The 27,474-nt window shown below is 33.2% G+C and overlaps 2 protein-coding genes across 2 annotated transcripts; one reads left to right on the top strand and one right to left on the bottom strand.

The window, feature by feature from the left end:
- Window positions 1-193: 193 nt before the first annotated feature.
- On the top strand, window positions 194-14,358 carry LOC144837061 (armadillo-like helical domain-containing protein 3). Its single transcript, XM_078692049.1, has 24 exons — window positions 194-219; window positions 824-985; window positions 1,185-1,241; window positions 1,521-1,586; window positions 2,037-2,117; window positions 2,621-2,728; window positions 3,145-3,237; window positions 3,404-3,478; window positions 3,928-4,014; window positions 4,325-4,381; window positions 4,765-4,808; window positions 5,058-5,124; window positions 5,659-5,705; window positions 6,078-6,159; window positions 6,559-6,721; window positions 7,010-7,068; window positions 8,191-8,326; window positions 8,466-8,526; window positions 8,974-9,062; window positions 9,658-9,867; window positions 10,693-10,768; window positions 11,153-11,231; window positions 11,828-11,944; window positions 13,602-14,358. Exons 2-24 carry the CDS (start codon window positions 890-892, stop codon window positions 13,692-13,694), a joined length of 2,043 nt encoding a protein of 680 aa, XP_078548175.1. The 5' UTR covers window positions 194-219; window positions 824-889; the 3' UTR covers window positions 13,695-14,358.
- Window positions 14,359-17,271: 2,913 nt separating this feature from the next.
- LOC144836774 (negative elongation factor A-like) lies at window positions 17,272-24,711 on the bottom strand. Its single transcript, XM_078691625.1, has 10 exons — window positions 24,496-24,711; window positions 23,717-23,888; window positions 23,035-23,196; window positions 22,498-22,587; window positions 21,770-21,961; window positions 20,683-20,804; window positions 19,750-19,879; window positions 19,096-19,376; window positions 18,687-18,786; window positions 17,272-18,016 (listed from the first exon to the last, which is right to left on the bottom strand). The coding sequence occupies exons 1-10, from the start codon at window positions 24,709-24,711 to the stop codon at window positions 17,838-17,840; spliced, it is 1,644 nt and encodes a 547-aa protein (XP_078547751.1). The 3' UTR covers window positions 17,272-17,837.
- Between the last annotated feature and the right edge of the window lie 2,763 nt (window positions 24,712-27,474).

The following is a 27,474-nucleotide window of genomic DNA, read 5'->3' on the forward strand; positions in this document are numbered from 1 at the left end:
GCTACATCTTTCATTTTATGAAAAAAGGTGTTTAAATATGTTTATGATAAATTTATAAAGCTATCAATGTTTGCTTATGGCACATGTATAAATCTCCGTGAAATCTAAAACATGTGAAACGCGTTTTTGTCTTTATCAACGCTCCTTCTAACAAAACTGACGTGGGTGGTCACAACGCATGAAGCCTGATGATCTGACTGACGGAGTTGATAGAGAAATGTATGCCGATAAAAGATTGATATTTTATTAGTTTTGTCATCTTATGTCTTTAAAAAAAATTGTTAGAGGTGATATTATAAATATAATGAGCCTATACTGATGGTGTTAATAAAATATTTAGCTTAGTTTAGGAAATATAGGCCAACCTAAATCTAGGCCTAGCTAGGCCTGACTTGTTGAGCTTGAGGGGAAAGGCTAGCTAGGCCGCTAGCTAGAGTAGAGGTGTCCTCCCCTCCTGGCTTGACCTCACCTAGCCTAGGCCTAGGTACTGGCTAAGACCTAGGCCTAGCTAGAAAGTGCTGTGTAGACCTAGCAGATGTTTAGTATAGGCCTAGGCTTAAGTAGAGTAGGAGAGGCTTTTTTTGTTATTGCTTTTTGATAATATTAATATAGGCCTAGGCTATATTATATATAGCCTATAGGCTATAGGATAACCCATCTTCCAAGTTCCACCCGACTTAAGCTCATTTTAAGGTCTTCTAATGCTCATTTTAAGACCTTCCACCTGGTCGAATTTTAACAAAACATGCACCCCAAGAAAATTATTTTCCGACATCTCTGTATATTATATTGTATTGTATATGATTTATTATTATACTTACAGGTGCACACTTACACTACAGTAGATGCAATTTTAAGATAAATTATTTAGCCAATATTACACAACACGATGCCAGATACCAAAGATGGACTACTACGGACCAGTACTGGTTCCAAGGGAGCACTTAAGGAAAAGATTGTTCAAATATATGATGCATTTTTTCAGGTAAAAAAACTGAATGAGTAAAGCAACTGAAATTTGTTTTTATAGTATTTTGAAAAGATTATTTACACAATGAAAATTATAGGTTTTATTAGTACCAAGGTTATTAAATAAATCAATAGTAATTTTTACATTCATATACAAACTGCTAAAAAAGACACCATTCATAAACATAGTAATATTTATTTTGTTTATATTTCAGGGAAAAGATCCATCTAAAGGCGTACCAAATTTTTGGGATGAGATGTTTCTTTTAAAGGTACAGTATAACCATATCACATTGTTTCAAGCCCAACACTCAACACTTTTAAACGAACATATCAGTCACTCATAAAAACTATGAGAGGAGGAGTAATACTCTTTTTCTACTTATTTCACTTTACACACTAAGGTAAGGTAAACAATGCAAAAAGTGATAATGTTTATTTATTACCATATGTATTTTGGTTAACCTATCTACTTTTGTGAAGCTTATCATTTAGAACCCTTGTATTGTATTTTTATGAAGACGGATGTTGTATTTTTTGTTTTATTTCAGGCAAATGTACAATATATAGAATCTGAGTTTGGAAAGATGAGCCCAGAACAAGTGGTTGCACTCAAGGTACTAGAAAGTTTACACTGATTTTTAAAGCTCTGTCTACACTATCAAACTAGTTTGACAAAAAAGGTGTGATGTGCCCAAGTGTACTGATATGACATCATCATGTCCATATATGTGCACATCACATTTTTTTTTCACATAAAGCTTAACACTAGATTTTATTAATATACGAAGATGGTTCGTTATTTATAAAACATTCACTGTAGTGTATACATTTCTCTTTCCTTCACTTCCTGATCCATCAGTACACTCTATCTTGCTTCTTGACTTTCCCAGTCTTATGGTGCAGCTTGGTGTATGAAGGAATGTCTGAAATAACAAATCTCTGCAAATATCATGGCTATGTGATCCAATAATCCCCCTCTAAACGTATACTCGTACCACTATCTTATGAGGTTCAAATTGAACACTGTTTCAATGTTTTGTTTATTTGTTTATATTGCTGTTTAGGAAAATATCAATACTATTTTCTACCACTGTGTTGAGACGTTGAAAGAAGATTACCTTCTACGAATAGTAAATGCATTACAGGTATATATGTATTCATAATGTTCTTTATTTATGTATGTATTCACCAATAGCAAATTGGAGCGAACAAAAATAGCTTTTGCTAATCCAGGATTTGCCCCATACTAACAAATACAATAACAAATAGCAATAACAAAAAATTGACATAATAAAAAACTATATATATATATTAAAAGAATGTACAAATTATGATTTTTATGAGTCACCAGCCTCGCTATTCTAAAACTGTTTACAAAAAGCTGCCTTGTAATCAAACCATTGAATAGATCTTTTACCATGCAATAAGAAATAGCAAGGCTTACACTTGGGTGTGCTATATTAGTTCAATTCACCCTCTGTGCGACACATCGTAACAGCTTGGAAACCTCTATTCAGGGGACATCTTTCCCTTTGAAATGAACATGGTGAAGTCTATATTCAGAGGCACACTCCTATTAAGGGGACACTTAATAGGGGTTTTATTATATAATGTGGGAGTATAAAGATCATTTTTTGTTTATATACAGACACTCTGTGCACTTGTAAGAGGAGTACACAAGAAACGTTTAGGAGATCACAGCTTCGATATCATCAACATTTTAATAGGGTTTGATTCAGCAGAAGCACAGATGCAGGTATGTATGAAGTATGACAATGGACTAATACCGTAGTTCCCTCGAGTATAATCCCACCCCCTTGTACATGAAATGTACTATACCCAGGGATTTCCCGGTGCATGAACCCAAAATGATGATCCTTCTTCTGTCTATGATCTAATTATACAAATAGGCTATCTAAAGCTGTATTCTGATGTAGCAATTAGACTGGCCAGCTCATTGCCAGCCTAATTGGTCTTACCTTGTGCCTATCGTTATTATACTATTTGCCCAGTATACAAGAAATTCACAGGCGCACGAAATAGTACCCACTACTGTATAGTAGTCAAAATAAGTATGGAATAAATTTCCTTGTTTTCAATAATGTCGAGGACTAATGTATGTCTATTTCCGTCTACATTTGCTTTGACTTGGTTACTCTTTTTTTTTCATAGGCTCTCATAATGCATTTGAATGGCTTTTTAACGGGTGAATATTCTGTAAGCCTAAAGAACCTCACTCTTCGACTTTTGCTAGTTTTGGTCACAGTAAGTAATTTAAAGAAAATTGCACCTGTATATATATAATATACATTACAAACATTGTTGAATATATGTCAAACAATTTAATATGTTTGTGCTTTTTGGTTGCTCTCTTCAAGACTCTTTGAAAATGGCATCTTATTGAGCCCAACTATGTTTCATTAACTTACAGGTTACAGACAATGTTAGTCAAAATACAATTCTGGAATATCTTATGATTAACAGTGTCTTTGAAGCAATTTTAAAAGTAAGTGTAAACATCATAATATTTTCAAATCCATGCAATGCAGTAATCCTTTCAATTTGCTGGAGAGACATGACCATTGGCGATAGTTGTCTTTGGCAGCTCTTGTCTCTCCTCAGTGCTCCTTTTTATGTATCACTGAGAGGAATATACTGTAGTATTGATACTTTGGACAACTCTATCCAGTTAGCACAATTATCCACTTCGCAGTTTCGGGGATAGGGAGTTGTAGGAGATAGTTGTAATAAGCTCTGTCTAAAATATCAACAACAACAAAAAGTGTGATGTGGCCAAATAAGGTAGTGAAATGCCCAAAAATGGTAGTGATATGACAACATCATGTCCATATATGGGCCCATCACATTTGTTTGTCACATAAAGTTTGATAGTGTAAACAGAGCTTTAGAATCCTTTCAATCTACTGTAGTATTGATATTGTTGATGTGTTATAGATACTTGCAGATCCTACAAGTAGACAACATCATGGGTTTGATGCAGTGCTCTTGCTTACCATTTTAGTAAATTATAGAAAACATGAGGTGAGTTTTAAAAATCAGCAAAATACAGTATAATATTCATCAGTTGGTTTAATAAATCTTTATTCAGTATCAATAATGAAATATAGGTGAACACCACTATTCAAAGGACATACTTGTTAAGGGGGGCACTTTCCCGGTCTCATGAATGAGTGGAAATATATTTTTTTACACTATTGTCAACCCCTATTAAGAAGACACTTTGTTTGGTCCTGCAGGCGTCCCTTTAATAGCGCTTTTTAAAGTACCAAATCAAGATATATGGGTCATTCGGGCAAAAAACCTGTTTCATAAATCATTTATTTTTTTTCAGTCTGCCAATCCGTATATTTTGAAATTATCTATCTTGGATAATGAACTGGCATTAACAGTAAGTAATATCGACTGAGTATTTATTTTATGTTACTTTTATTAGCAAGTCCTGTGTCTGAATTTAACCATAACGATGCTTTCTGTCTGTCGAAGTTTTAGTGGGTGGAATTATACTCAAAAGCATGCTATTATTATACTCAACTCAGAAAGGACTTGCCACATAGATGTATGAGAATAGCTTGTTACTACAGTAGTTGTTTATTTTGAATTCCACAAATAATACATTCTTATAAATCATTAAATATAGATAAAAGTGGACGGTGGTCAGCAGAGTAAGCAGAGACCAAATAGAAAAAACATTACAATGAGATGTTATGCACTGATTGAAAAATAGTTATTTTCTTTGAAATGAATACCTGTTTCTATGATTATATATTATAGGGTCTTGGTTGTGTAGTTTCATCAGCATTAGCAGAATTCAACAGGTATGTACATGTTAAAGTAATTACTAAGCATAATTTATCAACATATCAGGATACATTATATATACCCCTTTCTGATATTAACACTCAGGATGGTAAAGTATGATCTGTAACATAGACCGGAAGAACAATTTGATAATTGTTTGAATGCATTCTTCCATTCAAATGGCATGGATTACTGTACACCTTATTAACGCCACATGTCTAAACAAACCCTAAATTTCAATATAAAAACCAACTTTATTTTAACAGGCAATTTGGGGCAAAAGGAGAAGATGCAGTTTCTGGTGGTGGATGGTTCTCTGCAATTACAAATATGGTAAAATTATTTTTGTTAAAATACCCTGCTTTATGGAGAAATAGATATTTGGTTTTTATGTAAATTTAATAAAGGGTCCTTCCAGGTTCAGATAGGTGAGGTGCCTTTCGTAACAAGTAAGTGGTCGGCCCCTTTCATGCATCATACATGACACACCTTTCATCATTATTCCATGAAATGGAAGGATCAAAGTATTTACAGCAAATTTATGTATTTATAGAATGAATTCATATAATGTGAAATGGGTGTCATTTTAAATTAATTATGATATAAAGATGTATTTCGCAAAGGAACTGTAATAAAAAATGATTGTTTATCATTATGGTTAATTTAATCTCATAATAGTACCCAACATATTGTAAATTCACTTACAGTTTAAAATTATACATTCATGTTTTGTTTATGAATATTTATAAGAATGTGAAACAGCGCCCTCTATTTTTATTTGTTCTCAAACTTTTTAACAATTTCTTATTTTATGCTTTTCCTGGTTATTCTTTCTGATAATATTGATATATTTACTATAACCTTTAGGTTGGAAGTATTTTTGTTGCTGATACAGATGGAATTCAAGCAATTGGGTACAGTTTTTATATCTTATTGAAAATTATCTACTCCCATTCGTAGTAATTTGTGATAATAAACTGGTAACAATGTTAAGCCTTGTCTACACTATCAAACTTTATGTGACAAAAAAATGTGATGTGCCCATATATGGACATGATGATGTCATATCACTACCATATTTGGGCATATCACTACCATATTTGGGCACACTTTTTTAGCAGAGCTTAAAGATATTGATGTTAAACCCCACCCCTATTTTTTCTGGTTTTTTTTTTCTCTTCAGCTACTTTGTAAATTGTATGCAATTTAGAGATATGATTATTTTTTTTAATAAATACTACTACTGCTACCCTAATTTCTTATATTCTCCTTCTCTTATTTTACAGAAAGGACACCAACCTCTCTATACTGTTAACTTTGTATGAAGCTGTACACCTTAATAGGAATTTTATCACAGTCCTTTCACATGTAAGAATATTTCTGTTTTAATTTAACACCTGCAACAGTTTGTATATTTAATGGTTCTCAGATTGTTTGGTTTTGTATCAAGTACCATGTCTAATATTGGAACGATTGAGGGGACTATTGCATGCTTAACTCATGGTTAAAAACCATCCATTAGTGTATGCCATCTATAACTGCTCTACCACACAATCAAATCCAAACATTGTAGATTGTAGATGGAAGCGACAGATTATTTGAATAAATGTCTGATGTGTTATAAAGAAAATGAATGTATGTTTTGTATTCATTGAGGGACCAACACGTATAACATATTTTGTTAAGCTGATACAGATTGTTGTTCACTGCAATATATGGTCTTCATATAGCACATACCAATATCCATTTATCTGTTGTTTTTATTAGAACCATGCAGAATCTGATTCCAGGCTAGAGATGCCAACATCCGCCTCCTCTCCAGCTGTGCCTGGGCTTCATTCAGTCGACACATTGCTGGTTAATGAAACACCTACTAATATCCTCGCTACGTTTTTTAGTTATTGTTCTATTATCATGCAGGATACAAAAGGTATTGTTTATTTGACCTACAACAATAAATTTTAAAAGTTAATTTGTTTGGACAATAAATAATAACACAGTCTCCGGTCTAGCTCTGGCTCCAGTTTAGGTTCCTGTGAGATTGTGCGTAAATACATTGTACTTTTCATCTTCATGATGAACCATGGTACATAGCTGTGTGGCACGTCGTGAAAAAAATACATTGAGGCATGATTTTATTATGTTGAAACCAGAGCAGTTGTGACAGGAACTAAATGTGCAACAACAATGATCGTTTTATTACTTTCTTTACTTACAGACAATGAAAGGTTAAACCATGCTAGACTATGTCTCATCATCTTAAATTGTATTGCTGAGGTAAGAATGTGTCTTATGTATAAAGGCTACACATAAATACTGTACAGTACAAAGCTACTCATTGCATTTATTGATATAAGCAAAGAATATATATCACAAGAATGAGTAATCCGCGATTTTCCCTGTAACAGTAATATTGTCCATGTGGTAGGGTGCCGCCATAAGTGTGGATGTATCTGGGATGTATACAACTTTTTGTGACAGTTTCACTAATCAAAGGCTGGACCACCGGTAGTATTTTCATGATAAAAAAATGTTATCAACTACATGCCAACATCATGTTAAATACTATTTGGATATTTAATTGTTCGTTTTATGCAATTTATTTAGTAAAAACTGCCGTGTAAACAGTTTGCTTTATCAACCGGGCGCTACGATAGCGTGACCGGGCGTGTTGGTGTTTACGCGTTTTCACGAAGGATAGTTTAATAATATTCCTATATTTAACTTGTTTCTGGTAAAACAAATAAATGTTAATGACATTTAACATTTTGTCCTATTAATAACATGTATTTTATACTAATTTATATCATAAAAACAATACTTAATTTACCGGGCGTAGAGTAGTACACGGCAATGGTAAAGAATAGGCCATGCTGAGTAACGATTCGTTGATTTTTGGTGTTGCTGTATTAGGCCTTTTTTGTGAACTAACTTAGCATGTTAGTAAATAATTGTCTGTAAAAATGAATGTACACTAGTTTGTTAATAAATATGTATTATTAAATAGTTTACAATTGCAAAAACTATTATCATAATTCCATTTAACGTGACATGTATAATATCTATTAAATCAAGTCTTATTTAGTATGTATACATCCGCTCTTATGAGGGCGGGCATCACTCACTGGAGCTCTCTGTTACAAATTTCTCATGCAAAAATCACGGAATACTCATTCTTGTGTTATATATTCTTTGATATAAGCATTTATCCTTTCTTTATTTAACTTTATAGTAAACCACTAGCCAGCATCACTCATTTTGACAGAAAATCATACTGGTATAGTAATACCATATACCCCGTATTTTCCTGGCACACAGTGTGAGAAAGCGTCTTTACTAATGCAGAAATGAATAAATGTATTGATTGACATTATTTTTTCCTATTATTTTTTTTATTAGGATCAGTATGCAAATTCCTTTTTACACGATGCCAATTTAACATTCAAAGTCCACCTGCATAAAGTACGTATGAGACATCGGAAGCCCTTAGCAGAGAGGGATATGCCATCAAGACCCCTAGCCTGTGCTCTTCTTGGTAAATTTTAGTATATTTTGCATCATATATTACAGGGTTTTTAGTTAAATTAGAAAAAAAGGATTATTTGATGGTGTAATTAAAAAATTCACGCCGATCAATTAATTTTGTTTTGTTAATAAATCGCTTGATTTTTCAGATTTGATGGTAGAGTTTGTGATGAGTCATATGATGAAGAACTTTCCAGAACAATTGTACTTGTAAGTGTTTCGTTACTGTGATATAGTATACAAATAATGAATGTTTATAAGTGAAATGATACGAATAATTTCATCCGGTGAAAATAGAACGTTTCATCTTTTTCTAAATGAAATTATTTGTACTATTGCACGAATATAAAACATTCATTATTTGTTTATAAACAACCTTTTAACGAGAGGTTAGGCCAAGGCCTAAACCATCCGATAAGGCAGCAATCCAATTTGGATGTGGAGTAGAACAATATAGACGGCGTGACACTACGCATTTTATTTGTACAATCCTGTGTAGTGCCAGGTTTCATTTGCCCAATGTCCTGTAACTGCCAAAAATGTAATACAACAAAATATAAATTGATAAAAACACAAACAGCTTGTTAAAAAATACCCAATTAAACATCTCCTTTTATGTACTGTATTTCTGTAATATTCCATATTTGTTATTTCCAGAAAATGTCTAAGTATCATTCATCGAATCATGTGTTATCAAAAAAAATGTAGAGTACGTTTACATTATTGCTGGAAAGATTTATGGACAGGTATGTGTGCCACCTCAGTGTGAAATAGTATGCAAATAATGTAAAGCTCTGTCTACACTATCAAACTAGTGTGTGATGTGCCCAAATATGGTAGTGATATACCCAAATATGGTAGTGATATGATATCATAATGTCCATATATGGGCACACATTTTTTCACATAAAGTTTGATAGTGTAGACAGAACTTTAGAGATATATATTTTCCCAATTCAACAAATACAAAACATTCATAATTATAAAATAAATTTTTAATCAATTCGTCATAACAGATGGCACACTCCACAGGTTGTATTCAATTGTGTATCGGGCCCTTCATCTCTGCAATGTATTATTATATTAAATATGGAATCTTATTTTATTCAAAGTAATTCTATGCATGATTTGTTTATCATGCTGATAAAAAATCGTAACTTCTCTCCTTTTTAGGCCCATTTGCTGTCTTTAAAATTAAGAGATTAAATATTATGAAGGGTAGAAAGAGGGGAGGGTATTATGAGAGGAGTAGAAAGTTGTGTCATCCACACCTGTGCGCAATTCAGCCCAGTAGGCTGCAAGTCGCAGGTTATTTTACCTATTTACCAAATTTGTTTTCAGCCCTGATTAGCCTCCTGAAATATCTTCTTTCAAGTGAGCAGATGTTAATGCCACAGTTTGATGTGTTTGAGGTAGCTATCCAAGTAGTAAACATCTTTAATTTGTTTATCACGTATGGCGACACGTTCTTACCGAATCCAACGAGTTATGACGACTTGTATTATGAAATTATAAGGATGCACCAGATATTTGATCAGTTATACTCAATGGGTAAGTAATGCACAGGCATGTAACTGATCCATACAATATAAAGTCAACACCTTTGGGCTGACCTACTATGTCCGGTTTTTCGAAAAGTCTGGTATTCTTGGTTGAAATCTTTTGGTCTCCATGAAAGGTCTGGTTTTGGAAGAGAATCCGGTTGTCAGAGTCCTGTATCGGGAGAGAGAGTTGACTGTATATATATTATATATAACTTCAGCCTTTTGGTTTAAGGCCCATGGACTATGTGTACTAGCCCAATGCACTCCATGTGTACATTGTAATAACCCCTCTCTATAGTTCAATTTGAGGCAATAATCTCAATTTGGGACCTCTGTCCTTAAATGTATAGCCCAATTTGAGCCCTGTTTGTATACACGTATAAGTCCAATTTAGACCCTCCGTACTGTACATACAATAGCCCTGTTTGGCCTTCTCTGTATAAATGCAATAATCCAATTTTTGCTCTTGTGTACATGTAATAGACCAATTTGGGCCCTGTTTGTGTACATGTAAAAGTTGAATTTAGACCCTCCGTTAGTACTGCACATGCAATAGCCCTGTTTGGCCCTCTGTGTATAAATGCAATAATCCAATTTTTCCTCTTGTGTACATGTAATAGACCAATTTGGGCCCTGTTTGTGTACATGTAAAAGTTCAATTTAAACCCTCCGTTAGTACTGCATATGCAATAGCCCTATTTGGGCCCTCTGTGAATATACTCCTATATTCAATAACCCAAGAATATTAGTCGCTATTATGCACTATTTAACAACTATATCACCTAATTCGTAAATATAATAAAAGCTAACCCTATTTTTCCATATATTTCAGCTCTGAGACATTCTACTAATAATGGAGATTATAGAGAGACAGCAAACAAACTTACTAGCATTCTTATCAATATCAGGTATGAGTAACATTTATCAAATACCATCATTTGTTGAAGTTAAATCATTTATCAAGCCTATGCTTTACTGTTGGAAAATAAACAGCCAACGATTGGAGTTGTGGCTCTGTGGTTTTGATGCTTGGCTACCAATCCAACAGTCCTGTCATATTTCACTTCCAAAGACTTGTAATAAGACTTGTTTTTGTAGAGCGTCTTTTGTATATGTTTGTCTTGTGAACGGGATTGCCACCTTTAAGAAGGATAATGAATTAACTGGCTTATGATTATCCCTTTCAATTTGCCTAAATATATAAGAAAAAGAATAAATAAAAAATGCTTTGTTTTCTTTCTGCGACATTCATTCATGAAGCATATTATCAGATTTCTTGTTTTATTTTTTAGAGCAATAATTAATCACTTCACCCCTAAGATTGATTCTTGGTCAGCAGCCAATAACTTGACGACCTTGACTGAAGAACAGGTATTGTAATTAAATGTATTGTAGTTACTTATTCATTACTTTTCTAAGCAACACATTATACTAATGAACGCACCACAAGTACATCTTTTTTCATAATCAATCAGACAGAAATAAACAGAATTGTTATAAATAATATAGTAATAACATTAACAAACATATCCAAACAATAATTAGCTTTTGTCAATGCGTGTGTAATGTATACTTCCGTAGAGTCAATAATTAATCATTTATATTATAAACCAGGCCTGAATAACAATTACTGAATTTGAATATTATACTGTACTATAGATTGTTTAATAATAACAGCACAATCCCTGTTTAACTTTATTTATTTTTATTCTTACACAATTCATAGATACATGACATAATTGAACAAAGTTGGGATGAGTGACAATAAAAAATTATCTAAAAAAAGATAAAGGAATTATAAAAAGATTACATTTTGTGTTTATTTTATTCCATTTTTGTGTAAAAACCATTGTTTAAAGGTCTCAATTCCAGCTTCTCCCTTTATTGGCACTTTCTTTCTATATGTTTCTGCCTTTTAAACTTTAATAAAACACAAAATAAATTTCTAATAAACAATAATTTTTTAGGTTTTAGATGTTGTTCGTGGAAATTACGATACTTTGACATTAAAACTACAAGATAGTCTTGATCAGTACGAACGTTACTCCGAGAAACCAAAGGAAATTGCTTTTTTTACTCAGATGGTAAGTTTCTATATTTTATATATCGCATACCTTTAGGTTGAACAAATGCGGAAAATATGTCCGCCAATATGGGGTGTATGCAAGGGGTCGCAGGTTCCCATTCTAGACTAGAGGGTGGGGAGGGGAAAGAGGTAGTGAAGTCTCTATTTCTTTCGCTACCACAAAATCCTGCATCTGCTTGTTTATGCACATTCTTTTTCATTTGCACGTCCGCGATGTTAGCTGATACCATATGACATTATTTTTATGTGTGCATGCGCAAGTCGACTGGCCCATCAACTGCCAAATTTAATCGAAACATTCATATACCTGTAGACGAGTACCAGTAAACTGTAATCCATGTGGACGTATTGTACACGTTCACTCAAATCGAAAAGTCGCTAATAATAATAATGACTCATATAGCGCCTAATAGAAACTATTCTATAAAACACTTTACATCATATTATAATGCACTTTATCACAGTAGTAATGTAAGTATGAAAACGCAATACTCCTACTCTTCTGAAAGATGCATTGGGTTCTTTAAAGTGCACATGTATGTAAGTGAGTGGTGGAGCGGGTAGAGTGAGTGAGTGGTCGAGAGTGGTTGAGACAGTGAGAGTGAGTGAGTGGTCGAGCAGTTAAGACAGTGGAACCGTAATACATTGCCATAACATTGGCAAGGGTTCGAGACTCATTCGCTCCATGGTTCTGGTGGTAGAACAAGTCTTCTCGGGGATATATAAACCATAGGTCCAGTGTACACATCTGGCTCATGTGCACTTTAAAGAACCTAGTACATCTTTCGAGACGAGTAGGGTGTACTAGTACACACACAGCCACTGTCACAAATTCATCATATATACTGTATTCAAGGCATCCTGTAATTGGCGATATTGCTGTTGGATGTATGTGAAATAAAATAAATAAAATGTTAACACTGGATCTCCTTATCTGAAAAGACTTCATGCCTATTTGACACAATTTTGAGAGGTTTTTTAAATTTGATGCTATCACTTTCTGTTTAGTTTATAATATTATAATCCTACAATAATTATTATGATTGCTTTGTAAACAATTTACTAGGGGTATGGGTAATCCTGGCTTATAGACATGTATTATTCATTTCATATGTTTTTTGAATTAATTTTCCAAATCTAAATTAAGAAAATAAATTATTTATCATCGTAAAGTGCTTGTTGTAATTAATTATCTAAAAATATTATATAATCCTTATGCTATAACATAATGAGAATTTAAGATATTCTAAGGTGAATATACAACACACTTTTGCGATGTAAAGCTGTTGGTCTTGTGTATATACATTGCTCTCGTGCACGATAAAGAATCATGTAATAATAATAGTTCATTCTTATATAGCGCATATAATCAAGCTCTCAATGCACTGCACATTATTACCCCGGTCATTTTTTTAATCATACTCCCTGGCCCATAATAATGCAGGTAGTAATCAGTGCAAAGTTGTGTCTTGATCTAACCGGTACCCATTTTATACACCTGGGTGGAGAGATGCAAATTTACACTATTTGATTAGGGTATTGATTTGATGATCATATTATAGTCCTGTACACTGGGCCTTCTGCGAGAACAGTCTAGTACTGAAAAAGCCACCCAGTATAAAAAAGAAAAATAATAATAATTCATATTTTTTCAGGTACGCACTGTTGTCTGTGATAGTCGTAAGAATCTGAGCATCACCAACTTAGAACAGCAACGTCTGCTTAAGGAATTTTCGACCATTACATAATCGACAGAGAAAAACTGAGGATGTGAAGTAATGAAGAAATTCTCTCTTAAGCTCTGTCTACACTATCAAATGTGACAAACAAATGTGATGTGCCCATATATGGACATGATGATGTCATATCACTAACATACTTGGTCATATAACTACCATATTTGGGCACATATTTGTCAAACTAGTTTGACAGTGTAGACAGAGCTTTATAGAAAATTTACTACTAACTGTAGTGAAGAGGTGATGGGCCTGTAAAGTGAATCAATGTTGAACCAGCAACGTCTGTTTCAGAAAACAGTACATAATTGATAGAGAAATTAATTATGTGAACATATTGCATTATGATTAATAATAAAAATCATATATAGACCATTTACAGTGAAATATTATTATGGTCTTGTAGCGAAGATTTGTTAAAATTTTAAAATTAGCTTTATTAAAATTAAAATAATATTATTTAATGTAACTTTATTGATATTACTGTATTATACTCTGTGATAAACTAGTAGCAATTTGTATAATAAAATAGTACAAGTAAACTTAATATTTACTGTACTTACTATAGTATATTATAATATAACGCACATTTTTGTGGTCTTGCCATTTGATTGGCTAATTTTATGATTCGCATTTCATTCGGAATTAGCTGTAACTAACGGAAAAGTCTGAATTACATAATGTGTTCTGCATTATGTTACCTCAACATAGTTTTCAACTGGTTACTATGAGTCTATAAGTTCATAATAACGCAATATATGCACATATAGCAATATTATCGCACAGTAACTGATATTTGGGCAATTTTTCACAAATTCAAACTTTTTAAAATTCAATTATTATGCAATAATATGGCTATATATGGGCATATTTTACTTTGTATTATCTTATAGAGCCATAGTAACCAATTTTGTCGAAAAATAAAAGGGTCGAAATTTTGCCATATTTGGAAAAAATCCCTGTACTATAGTAAGGGAAATTTTCGAAAAATGGCCATTTTTCAACCCTTTTATTTTTTGACATAAATGGTTACTATAGCATAATCAACATGCGCAGAGTCGAATATTGGGTTCTGCGCATGTCAATTGTGCTATAGTAACCAGTTTTATCGAAAAATAAAAAGGTCGAAAATTGGTCATTTTTTCAAAAAATCCCTGTACTATAGTAAGGGAAATTTTCGAAAAATGGCCAATTTTCGACCCTTTTATTTTTTGACATAAATGGTTACTATAGCATAATCAACATGCGCAGAGTCGAATAATGGGTTCTGCGCATGTCAATTGTGCTATAGTAACCAGTTTTATCGAAAAATAAAAAGGTCGAAAATTGGTCATTTTTTGAAAAAATCCCTGTACTATAGTAAGGGAAATTTTCGAAAAATGGCCAATTTTCGACCTTTTTATTTTTTGACATAAATGGTTACTATAGCATTATAAACATGTGCAGAGTCGAATAATGGGTTCTGCGCATGTCAATTGTGCTATAGTAACCAGTTTTATCGAAAAATAAAAGGGTCGAAAATTGGTCATTTTTTGAAAAAATCCCTGTATATAGTAAGGGAAATTTTCGAAAAATGGCCAATTTTCGACCTTTTTATTTTTTGACATAAATGGTTACTATAGCATTATAAACATGCGCAGAGTCGAATAATGGGTTCTGCGCATGTCAATTGTGCTATAGTAACCAATTTTGTCGAAAAATAAAAGGGTCGAAATTTTGCCATATTTGGAAAAAATCCCTGTACTATAGTAAGGGAAATTTTCGAAAAATGGCCATTTTTCAACCCTTTTATTTTTTGACATAAATGGTTACTATAGCATAATCAACATGCGCAGAGTCGAATAATGGGTTCTGCGCATGTCAATTGTGCTATAGTAACCAGTTTTATCGAAAAATAAAAAGGTCGAAAATTGGTCATTTTTTGAAAAAATCCCTGTACTATAGTAAGGGAAATTTTCGAAAAATGGCCAATTTTCGACCCTTTTATTTTTTGACATAAATGGTTACTATAGCATAATCAACATGCGCAGAGTCGAATAATGGGTTCTGCGCATGTCAATTGTGCTATAGTAACCAGTTTTATCGAAAAATAAAAAGGTCGAAAATTGGTCATTTTTTGAAAAAATCCCTGTACTATAGTAAGGGAAATTTTCGAAAAATGGCCAATTTTCGACCTTTTTATTTTTTGACATAAATGGTTACTATAGCATTATAAACATGCGCAGAGTCGAATAATGGGTTCTGCGCATGTCAATTGTGCTATAGTAACCAGTTTTATCGAAAAATAAAAAGGTCGAAAATTGGTCATTTTTTGAAAAAATCCCTGTACTATAGTAAGGGAAATTTTCGAAAAATGGCCAATTTTCGACCTTTTTATTTTTTGACATAAATGGTTACTATAGCATTATAAACATGTGCAGAGTCGAATAATGGGTTCTGCGCATGTCAATTGTGCTATAGTAACCAGTTTTATCGAAAAATAAAAGGGTCGAAAATTGGTCATTTTTTGAAAAAATCCCTGTACTATAGTAAGGGAAATTTTCGAAAAATGGCCAATTTTCGACCTTTTTATTTTTTGACATAAATGGTTACTATAGCATTATAAACATGTGCAGAGTCGAATAATGGGTTCTGCGCATGTCAATTGTGCTATAGTAACCAGTTTTATCGAAAAATAAAAGGGTCGAAAATTGGTCATTTTTTGAAAAAATCCCTGTACTATAGTAAGGGAAATTTTCGAAAAATGGCCAATTTTCGACCTTTTTATTTTTTGACATAAATGGTTACTATAGCATTATAAACATCCGCAGAGTCAAATAAAGCGTTCTGCGCATGTCAATTGTGCTATAGTAACCAGTTTTATCGAAAAATAAAAAGGTCGAAAATTGGTCATTTTTTGCAGGGATTTTTTCGAAAATTACCTAAAATATCGATTATTATTATGCGAGAATATGGCTATATATGCGCATATTTTGCTTTGCGTCATCTTATAGAGGCATAGTAACCACTTTTGTCGAAAAATAAAAGGGTAGAAATTTTGCCATTTTTGGAAAAAAATCCCTATTTTGCTTTGTATCATCATTTTTTCGAAAAATGCCCAAAATATTGACTTTTTAAAATTCAATTATTATGCGATAATATTGCTATATATACGTATATTTTGCTTTTTATCATCTTATAGAGCCATAGTAACCAGTTTTGTCGAAAAATAAAAGGGTTGAAATTTTGCCATTTTTGGAAAAAATCCCTGTACTATAGTACAGGGATTTTTTCGAAAAATGCCCAAAATATCAACTTTTTAAAATTCCATTATTATGCGATAATATTGCTATATATACGTAAATTTTGCTTTTTATCATCTTATAGAGCCATAGTAACCAGTCGAGGGTTACCAGTTACCAGGTCGAACATTTTCCATTTTTACAAAAAAAAAAATGTTTGTTGTACATATGCATAATGTGACATATGTTGCCATAACATATTTTAATGTGGTTTAGTGGTTTTAGTGGTTATTTATTTCTGTATTAAATAGTGATTACTACCCAACATTTTGTACTACAGGTTGTCTAGTAACGAGGTCCTATAAACATTCCATAGTTACAGTATATTATTCAATTCAATTTAGGCATACTACCATGGATAACAATCATAAGTAATTTCAATTTCTCATAGGTGGTAAGCATTTACACAAGATGCTCTCTTGTTACAAGCCTTTGGGAGTGGAGTTGATTTTTGTCGCAAGAATAAATGTTGATGTCTTCAAGCTTAACAGGAAACGGAGGAAATTCAGATTAGGCCCTCCACGGACCCACAGCAACCAGCAGTGCAGCGCCTACCAGATCAGCACACCAGGAGACGATCCCCCACTCTTTGTGAATAGTGTACCAAGTTCTTTAATGTGCACTATGTACACAGGACCAACAACTTTACATCCCATCCAAAGGACAAGGGAGTAAAGCATCTTGCCTAAGGATACAGTTAGTATGGTACAGATAGGCTCGAAACCCATGCCTATCACATGCTAGTCCGATATTATCGTTACACCATCACTCTTCTGTATATACAGCACCCATCACGATTCCAGATGGTCTCCCATCCAGAATGCAACTGGGCCCAACATTGCTCAACTTTGGCAGCCGTTGAAATCCAACTACTCTACTGAAGTGGTTTGTATCGTTTAAATCGTCGCCACTCTCCTGAGGCATAGTTCATCTGGAAGAAAGTATCTGCCATCATCAATTGCTCTTCCCCAGAGCCATCTGACTTGGTCACCATCTCTGTTTCTTCACTCAGTTTAATAGTCATTGAATCACCCTGCTGAGGACACGGGTTCTCTTCAATTACAAAAGACAAATTTTTAAAATATCAATCAGTAATTTCGTAAAGTAAGTAACTGGAGGACTGCTTTTAAAGTAGATAGCTTATAACCAATCAAAAGTTTTTTTTTTATATTACTTATTAAGCAGTGCGCTTTGACGCAAAACTGTATTTTATAATAAACATTACTGATTACAAAGACTATGAGTAGATTCGGTTCCACTAATTAATTAATCTTGAATCAATGTTGATGTAAGAAAACTTTTCTTTCACATTTAATCAAAAGCAACATTTCCTAAACTAATTAATCTTGAATCAATGTTGACGTATATGCAGATTTTAAAAGTACATACAATACAGTATACGATACAGATTTGATTTTCAACAGCTAACAGTCACAGCCTGTCCATTGCACAAAACTTCCTGTACTAATAGTACCGGGATTTTTTTGAAAATTACCAAAATATCAACATTACAAAATTCAATTACTGTGCTATATATTTCTATATATGTGCATATATTGCATCATTATGAACTTATAGAGTAACCAGTTATGTCAAAAAATAAAAGCTGAGTATGCAATATCATTTTCCATTTAATATAACTACGGCATGTGATATGTAATTAACCAATCAAATGGCAAGGACATAATGAGGTGTGTAAAAACAAACTCTATTTTATGCTTACCCCTTGACCCCGCCATGAAACCAAGAATTAGCGCCTTCTCGGGTCTGGTAACCTTGTTTGATTGTCGAAACATCTCTTGAGCAGCCAACATTTGCTCCCTCTATAAAAAAACATGGTACATTATTTTCCCATTAAGATTTGATGAATAAACAATATATCCATTAGGCGCAGTGTGTTGGACGTTTGACTACTGATCGTGAGCTCGAGGTTCGAGTCCAACTCTCGCCGCATTGCTTTTATCCTTAGGCAAGATACTTTACATATGTTTGCCTCTCTCCACCCAGGTGTATAAATAAAAGCTTTTCCAGACGTGTTCAAATTTCAGCAAAATCTTCAGCTTCAAAATTTGGCCGAAATGATGATATATGCCCTCCCATGCCGAGAGTAGGCTAAACATTATAAAACTTACAGTGAGTGATAGTCCTTTCTTAGGAGCGGCACTTGGTGTAGCAGCAGGGGTACTGGCTGGTGCTGCTTGAGGGGTAGGTACAAGAGCTGGAGCAGGCTGGTGGTATGGTGGCGGCGGGGGTGTTGGTTGTGGGGGTTGTTTAATTTCTTCTTCTTTTTGTTGCTGCTGCTGCTGTTGCGTGTAAGCAGAAACGTTATATTGTGGCGGCTGCTGTTGTAGCTGTTGTTGGAGTTGTTGGGATAAGTTTTCTCTAGCTGATATTGAAAATGATTGAGAAGGACCTGAAAAGACAATAAAATTGTACTATTTTATAACTCATTTTACCAACAATATCATGAAGGCTCGATCCTCGACCATAGGGCTGGTGGAAGAATGTACATCACTGGTGTGTGTGCATTTTAAAGAACCCAGTGCATCTCTCGTAAGAGTAGGGAGTTACCCTGGTAAACTGGGCCATCTCAAACACCTGTCGTTGTGGACAGACGAATGAGTGCTGTTTTGTGGAACCCTTGGGTTTTGTACGTGCCGTCCACACACATGTGCGCAAATGCAAGAAATGGATTATTCCCTACATTTATGTATACATATTCATATTAACTGTTGAATATCGATAAATTGTTAGTCAGCCAAATATCTATCTATCTAGATTGTTACCTGTTCCAAGTGTTGCTGAAAATAGAGGTGTGTTCACACCAGCTGGCCTTGCTACATTGATATTTGGCATGTATGTTGGTGTTGAAGGTGTTGGTTCAGTCTCTGCTGAAGTTGAATCTACCAACGTTGGCTAAGTAAAAACAATATGGTAATTTACAACAATCAATCAAGAAACATTTACTTCCAAAAAAATGGTGGCGTCACCTAGAAAGCAAATCGTTGTGTCAGGGAGGCCATAACAGATAAAAAGAAAAATAAATAAATATATATATAATACTGAATTGAAAATAACAGTAAAAACGTCCTTAATATCTAGTCATAGGAATAGTACAGTAGTAGTGGATGAACGGACGTACGCGCAGCACGAGCGAGTTGACCACTGACAAGCCACTGTTCGAATAAGCCATTGCTTTTGATTGGTCAAATCACTTACGTTGCGTTACGTCCTTGCATTGCGTCGCAAGTGAGAACCAAGCTTTAATATGCTTATTTAAAAAGGTGTTTAGAATCGGTTTACCCAGCATGAATAGCTAATGGAAACCAAGGAACACAAAAAGCTTATTGAAAAAATATCTTATTAAAAATAGCATGCACGTAATCATATTATTATATTTCTCAAAGAAACCATTTTTAACCAATAAGCCATAGGCAGAACCAGTCAAAAAATGATAATGCAAAAGATAGTTCAGCACTTCATTGCACCTTCAACTTTTAGGCCCTAGTGTATTTCAAAATCCTGTATCTGCTGCTAATAAAAAAAGTTGTATCTGGGTTGTTAAAATGCTTTGTTCAGCCCAATGTCCTGGGTTCAAACCATGTTAAATAACATACAAAAAACAACTCCACTAACAAAACCTTGTGCCTATATGACAATACTATTTTTATTTATTTCCTTTTATTATACACAATATAAAAATATAATCGGTGTATCACCTGTCGACTCTGACTGGCTGGAGGTGGTAGTAAGGATGCAGCATAATCTGGCGTTGGTTGCGCCACTGTTGTAGCAGCTGCAGTCTCCTTTTCCTTCTTGGCCTTCTCAATTGCTTCTTGTTCTGCAAATATTTCAAACATGTTTTATTATTTATTTGGTCGTGAGGTAATTTCCCGCATGATCGTAATCAAAACGGTACTGGGTTTGGTCTACTAGCATTCCTGCTTCCAACTAGTCATCCATTCATAGAAGCGTAGATGAAGCAAGTCTACCTGGTGGTGACTATAGAAAGGTCCAGAGATAACGACTATACTTCGGCTTTAGTTGATAGAAGATTGAAATATTAGTTTAGAGTATACGATGTTTGATTATATTATTTTAAACATTTATTTGGTAGCATATATTTCCATTACACCATGTTCACATGCAATTACAGTAACAGTATTTTTTATACATTTCAACATTAATTTCAATTTTGCAATAAATAAGATAATCTTTCATAATTTTGTGACGTCAACAATATACAGATTTGTATATAGCTATTTGCAAAAATGTCAGGACGATAAGTTATCATACAAACAAACATACAAACAAGTAACATACTTGGCAATATGCAATATATATTTGTGAACCTTTTAAGCTGATCCCCATTTCATATATTATTCGTAACTACAAAACGAGTATAGTTTTTGATCTATTTTGCACATTTTGCATTGAATCAGGAATGATTCATGATTTATATTATAATATAATTATAGATTTATTGAAAGTAATTTACTAACATTAATTTACTAAAAATGCCATGTCAATTTTGATAAATAGTAGTTTTTAAAGTCCTCACTCCCTTTGATGTTATGCTAGGCCTAGGCAGCCAAGCAATACATACCTGTGCTTCGTTCAAATTTACCACATTCATATTTCGGACGGCGCCCTCAACATTTTTTTGCCATGCGAAACAGATTTTTACTGGCTTATGAAAACGAATACGTGTGTGTGACGTATCCATTTTCGTTATCGTATTCGTAGCATTGCGAAACCTCCCTAGTGACAAAATTGATAATTTTAACATTTCTATGTATGTCATACCTGCTTGCTTTTTCCTACGCTTAGCAGCTGGTCCACCTCCTATGGGCTGCTCTGTTATATCTAATAGCTTGGTACCCCTTTCTTTTCCGACACTTGACATTCTTGATATATTGCGGTTCAATGGCACTGTATTCCTTCTGGGTGTGTTTGCCGTCCGAAATCCAGGTGTTTTAGGAATGCCTTTTAACGGCGCTTAAAAACAGTACAAAAAAGGTTAACATTTATCATTCAGTTTGAAACTCTATTTAAAAATACAGTAAAACATCTATCAAGGGGATACACTCAGTACCCAACAAAGTGACCCTTTAATAGGTGTTTCCTCTAAATAGGGTTGGCTATTATATAGTGTTAAAACATATATTGCACCTTGTTCTTTCACAGGAAAGTGTCCGCTTAATACTAGTGTCCACTGTACAGGGCTTTACTCTATTCTAAATTTCTATACCAGCACCAGACTACCCATGGACCCTGCCCTTGTTGAATACAAAATTATTATGATTGTAACAAGATTTTTAACAATTTTTTTATGTTTTTTTCCATGTTTTTACCTCTCTAGCACATACAAAAACATAGGAAAATCCACTTTGTTTATAACCTATACCAACTCACGAATGGTTAGTGACATCATCACTGTTCACAAAACACTCAATTAAACACATTAATTTTGTATATGGTATTTACCATTTCTAGTTTATGTTTTTAGTCAATCAATGCTTCATTATACTTACTTAAGTCATCATTCTTGCGAGGTGTCATACCACGACCTTTAAATGGAGCTGTTGCTCCAACCTTACTTTGTTGCTTAGCAGCCTCAGCAGCTTAAGATAAACAATAAACATGGTTTCATTCATTCATCAGTGGAAAATTATATCCATTTATTATGATTTGCATATAAAATATATATAGAAATAATGTTTGCTCGGGGATATACAAAAACAGATAAATAAAAAAACAATTATAATACTACATCACAATTCATGATAGATACTGTAAACAATGATGACAAATCCCCAAAATTTTGTTTACAATAAACGGGTTATGTCAGGTAGCTATGAAAAGACATTCATTTTCATAACACAGTTTATTAAATTCTAATTTTCACACTGTTTCAGTGTGAGCTGACCTCATCTCAACCAAAGATTGAGGCGAGGTCAAATTGAGACCATAGTTGTATTGCAGTTAAAATCTTGTTGTGTGTGAGCCCATGGTTGCATTGTTTGTGTGTGTGTGTGATATGACCAACAAATTAGAGATAGCATACTCACATTTGATAAGTAACTCTGCTCTTAAGGCTGCTGACTTTGGTTTCCTTTTTAGAGCAAAGTGCTTTACTAGTGGACGTTGCATGCCCACTAACTGGGTGAGAGCATTAGGGTTAAGGTATAGACATTCAAGTGGCAGTAATGCATTGCTATCTGTTACAGATACTGAAAAAAAAAATGTATTATTATACTGTAGCTGTGCTGAGGGTGTCATAGAATAAAAAAACACTCAACTACAGTAATCATACTTAATGCAACACTCGCTACACAGTGGCGACACTTAATGCAACACTCACTACAGTAGAAATACTTAATGCAACACTCACTACATTAGCCATACTTAATGCAACACTCACTACAGTAGCCATAATAAATGCAACACTCACTACTGTACAATAGCCATACTTAATGCAACACTCACTACATTAGCCATACTTAATGCGACATCTCAGTACAGTAGCCATACTTAATGCAACACTCACTACATTAGCCATACTTAATGCGACATCTCAGTACAGTAGCCATACTTAATGCAACACTAACGACAATAGCCATACTTAATGCAACACTCATTACAATAGTCATACTTAAAGCAACACTCACTACAGTAGTAACACTTAGTGCAACACTCACTACAGTAGTAACACTTAGTGCAACACTCACTACAGTAGCAACACTAACTTACACTTGACCCTTAGTTCTTGTAGTGCTTCAGCCAACGCTGGGTGCTCTTCTTCCACTTTTAAATTAATTTGACCATTCTGAGGGAATGTCCTTAAGAGATCAGCTATCATACACACCCATTGGTCACTATCGTGTAAAGCAAGTCGCAGAATATCCTCTAAATCTTCCTTGTGCTGTATGCAAACAAAATCATTTCACATAATTATAAAATATATAATGCCATTTTGGTATTGTATTAAATGAAATTAATGTAGTCACAGAATAATGTAGGCCTACATATGGTTAAGAATTACATGTTGTTGTATCTATCTACCATAGGTAGGGCCTACAGTAGAGAAGACAAATATATATATTTTTAATTCATTGATCAGTATTCTTTTTAGTTTACGGAACTTTTAATACGTTCTTTGAGCTTCATGATCAATTTGTACAACGTAATTGTCCACTTTATATAATATGAAATTGTGCAGCAAAATATGAAATTGTACAAGATATTCTCTGTGCAATTTGACATTTTGAACTGCACACTTAAGGATTTTATATTAAATATTGAAATTTCTATTTAATATAAAATATAACCTTATTTCTAGGCTAGGCCTAACTAGCTAGCCTACTAGATATCATAGGCCTATCCTGAATCTATAATAACAAAAGGTAACATCCGCTACCCAGTGCAAATATCATATCAGACCAGATTTAAATTTGGTACGAATCGTCCTACGCAAATAGAAAATGTCACCTAAACGGTTCGGACCTGCGAGTGAACTACTTTAGGCCTACCTCCAGTACCGCTCTCCTTGGTATGTGTAGAAACGCCATTAGTAATTTCAGCTTCACTATTGGGGTTAACGTTGTAAAACATGCCTGCACGTTTTGAATAACTTCTTTACTGGCTAAATGTGAACAAATTCCACTAATACCTGACCACAAATCTTCGTCTCCTAACTTATTATGAAGCCACAGGCCCGTGCTGTCGCTATTCTTAAAAGTCGCCATATTGCATTGATTGTATGTTTGTTGTGTTTATTTTTTATTATTTACTCCTCGAATTGGGCAATCTCAGCTCCCTCGACCCTTCTTTTTAGAAAAATACAGTTTATTGTTACAACATATGTTCTAATTATTATTATTATTATTCACATTATTATTTAATACTTGTTTGAAACCTGACGTTTTAAAGATGTATTGTCCGCCAACAAAATTGGAAAATGAAATAAAATTGCAGTTTTAATAAATTCAAAATAAATTTTTCAGAGGGACAATATCACAATATCATCATCACTGTAAATTGGTACAATAATCAATATTACTAACATAAAAGATATAACAATCGCAATCGTCAATAATTATCGGTTAAAGATGTATTGTCCCTTGAAACACAAAAAAATGAAGATCAAAATATTCTAAATTTAAATTGGCCATATCAAAGTAATATTAAAGTTATTCACTTTAAGTTGAAAATTCGAGCCAAAAACAAAAGTTTTACGTAAATAACAGCTAAATTAATTTGATTACGTTTCGTCTGGAAAATCGTCGCGAGTGAAAGTAAATAAAGATTTCAAACCATGAGTATACATTATGCATAATGCTAATTAGGATTGTTTACAACTCGTCACGGTTGAGAAGGTGTTTTCACACAGATCGCGAGGAAGTTTTATGATTATGCATACAGAGTAGCCAAATAAGCGCGTTGCATTATGAGATATGTTTTGATTGAAAACTTTGACTGGAAGTCAAAGTTATTTTTTGGACCAAAAAACGTCTGTATTTCAGTGAAATGATTTTTTTTTCGACTAATTTTTGGTGAAAGTTAATAACTATTATGATACTTCAAAATGACCGACTTTTTTTCGAAATCTTTTTTTTTTTTTTTTTTGGAATTTGACAAAAGGACAATACATCTTTAATCATCTCGTTCCGCATAAAAAAACATTATAGTATACAGATACAACTGGCATGTACATTTTATTTATGTTCAAAAAGTTATTATATCATTCACTATAATATAATAATTCACTTATTTATTAATATTTTTAACTGATCATAATAATGCGAAGTATGGAAAATGGCTTTATACTAACGCATTATAATCTCAATAGAAGAATACATTTGACACAGTAAACCTACATTAAAATATTATCATAATGACCGATTGCATGGTGACACTGACAGTATTCATTAAAAAAAAAAATTTGATTGATTGTGTATAATATGTGATAATAATAATAATAAATCTTTCTTAACAGAAGTAGCCCTACATTTGGATGATTTAAGTAAGGTACTCAAACTTCACCAAACAGTCGAAATGTGGAATATTAACAATTATATATAACATTTAAATAAATTCATGTCATTTCATTGGACGATTGTGGCGTGCAAAAGTACGCATTATTTAACGATCGTTAGATAGTACTTTTTTTTTTCCGCGTACGAAATCAATTTTTTTCGCGTACGAAACATTGTTTATGACAATTACTGTCGTGGAAAAACCTTCATCATTCACCTTATGTCATTATTTGTACCATTCCACTCATAAGCATTCACTATTTGTATACTATTTGTTGTGTCTTATTATTATAAAGGGTTATGGTTCATTTTACAGTGTGGTTCATTAGCATGTGCCTGCTGTCTTCAGTTTGATGGTCCGAATGCTCAGGATTTTTTGTAAACACTTTTGTAACGGATTGTAAGGATTTTGAAAACAAGCAGTCGAATGAGAATATTCGGGGAATAATTTCGTTAGTGTAACATAGCCTAAAACTACCCTCTACTACACATTTACAAAATCGTAGGATAGCAAAACATTCAAGTAAATGTTCTAGACTAACACATTCAGTTTGATTAGCAATTATTGCTAAACAAAAATGTTAAAATGAAATGTTTCTGTTATTATAAGGATTGATTGTGAAAACTTTACAACAAGTGGAGACACGATTGTTAAAACGTAATAGTGATCCTTTCCCAAGGGTATATTATATCAACTAACTCAAAATGTGTTTATATAATAATATGCAGTTAAAAGCATGAGTGCTTCCGTGTAATTTGGCGTAATGTATAGTGACACGCTTTTTAATGGCAACACATTTGTGTAGTATAGTAAATGTCTAATTAATTATAAACATAGAATATTTTATGGTGTACTAAATAATGTATTATTTACACGGAAAATGAAGTGTTGTTCAATTTACTTCTTCTAACTTCTAAAAATGGACATAATAAAAGTAGAAATTATAATGCATTTGTACTACTATTTGTATAATAGGCCTATACAATTGCGAGAACATGAAAGTATAGCTACCGTGTTAGTTTAACGTAAAGTGTAGTGTCAATAATGTAGGCCTACTTAATAATACGTTATAACAAATTCTTTCGTTTTTCAATCCAGTGCCTTGAGCACTTTGTGGGTTTATGGCGCTTTATAAATCTTATTATCTTATCTTATACTTATTATAATATAAACATGTCTCACGATAATTTGCCTACTCATGGAGAGAACATGTGAATCATAATAAAATAAATAAATATTTTGTAATATGTTTATTTGTATAATAATAATGAATTATATTTTATAAATATTGTACTGTACTTTTTTATTGTTTTTAACCTTTTCTTTACGTATTTTAAACTGTTTTATCTGCTGCAGTGTTTTAACAAAGATTTTCTGATTTTTATTTGAATTAGACCAATAAAAGATGAATTGAATAATATATTATAAAATGTATTTGTACTAAATTGATTAATACAGTTTTTTTTAATTAT

This window comes from Antedon bifida, chromosome 3 (assembly GCF_963402885.1).
Source record: "Antedon bifida chromosome 3, ecAntBifi1.1, whole genome shotgun sequence".
Lineage (NCBI taxonomy): Eukaryota > Metazoa > Echinodermata > Crinoidea > Comatulida > Antedonidae > Antedon > Antedon bifida.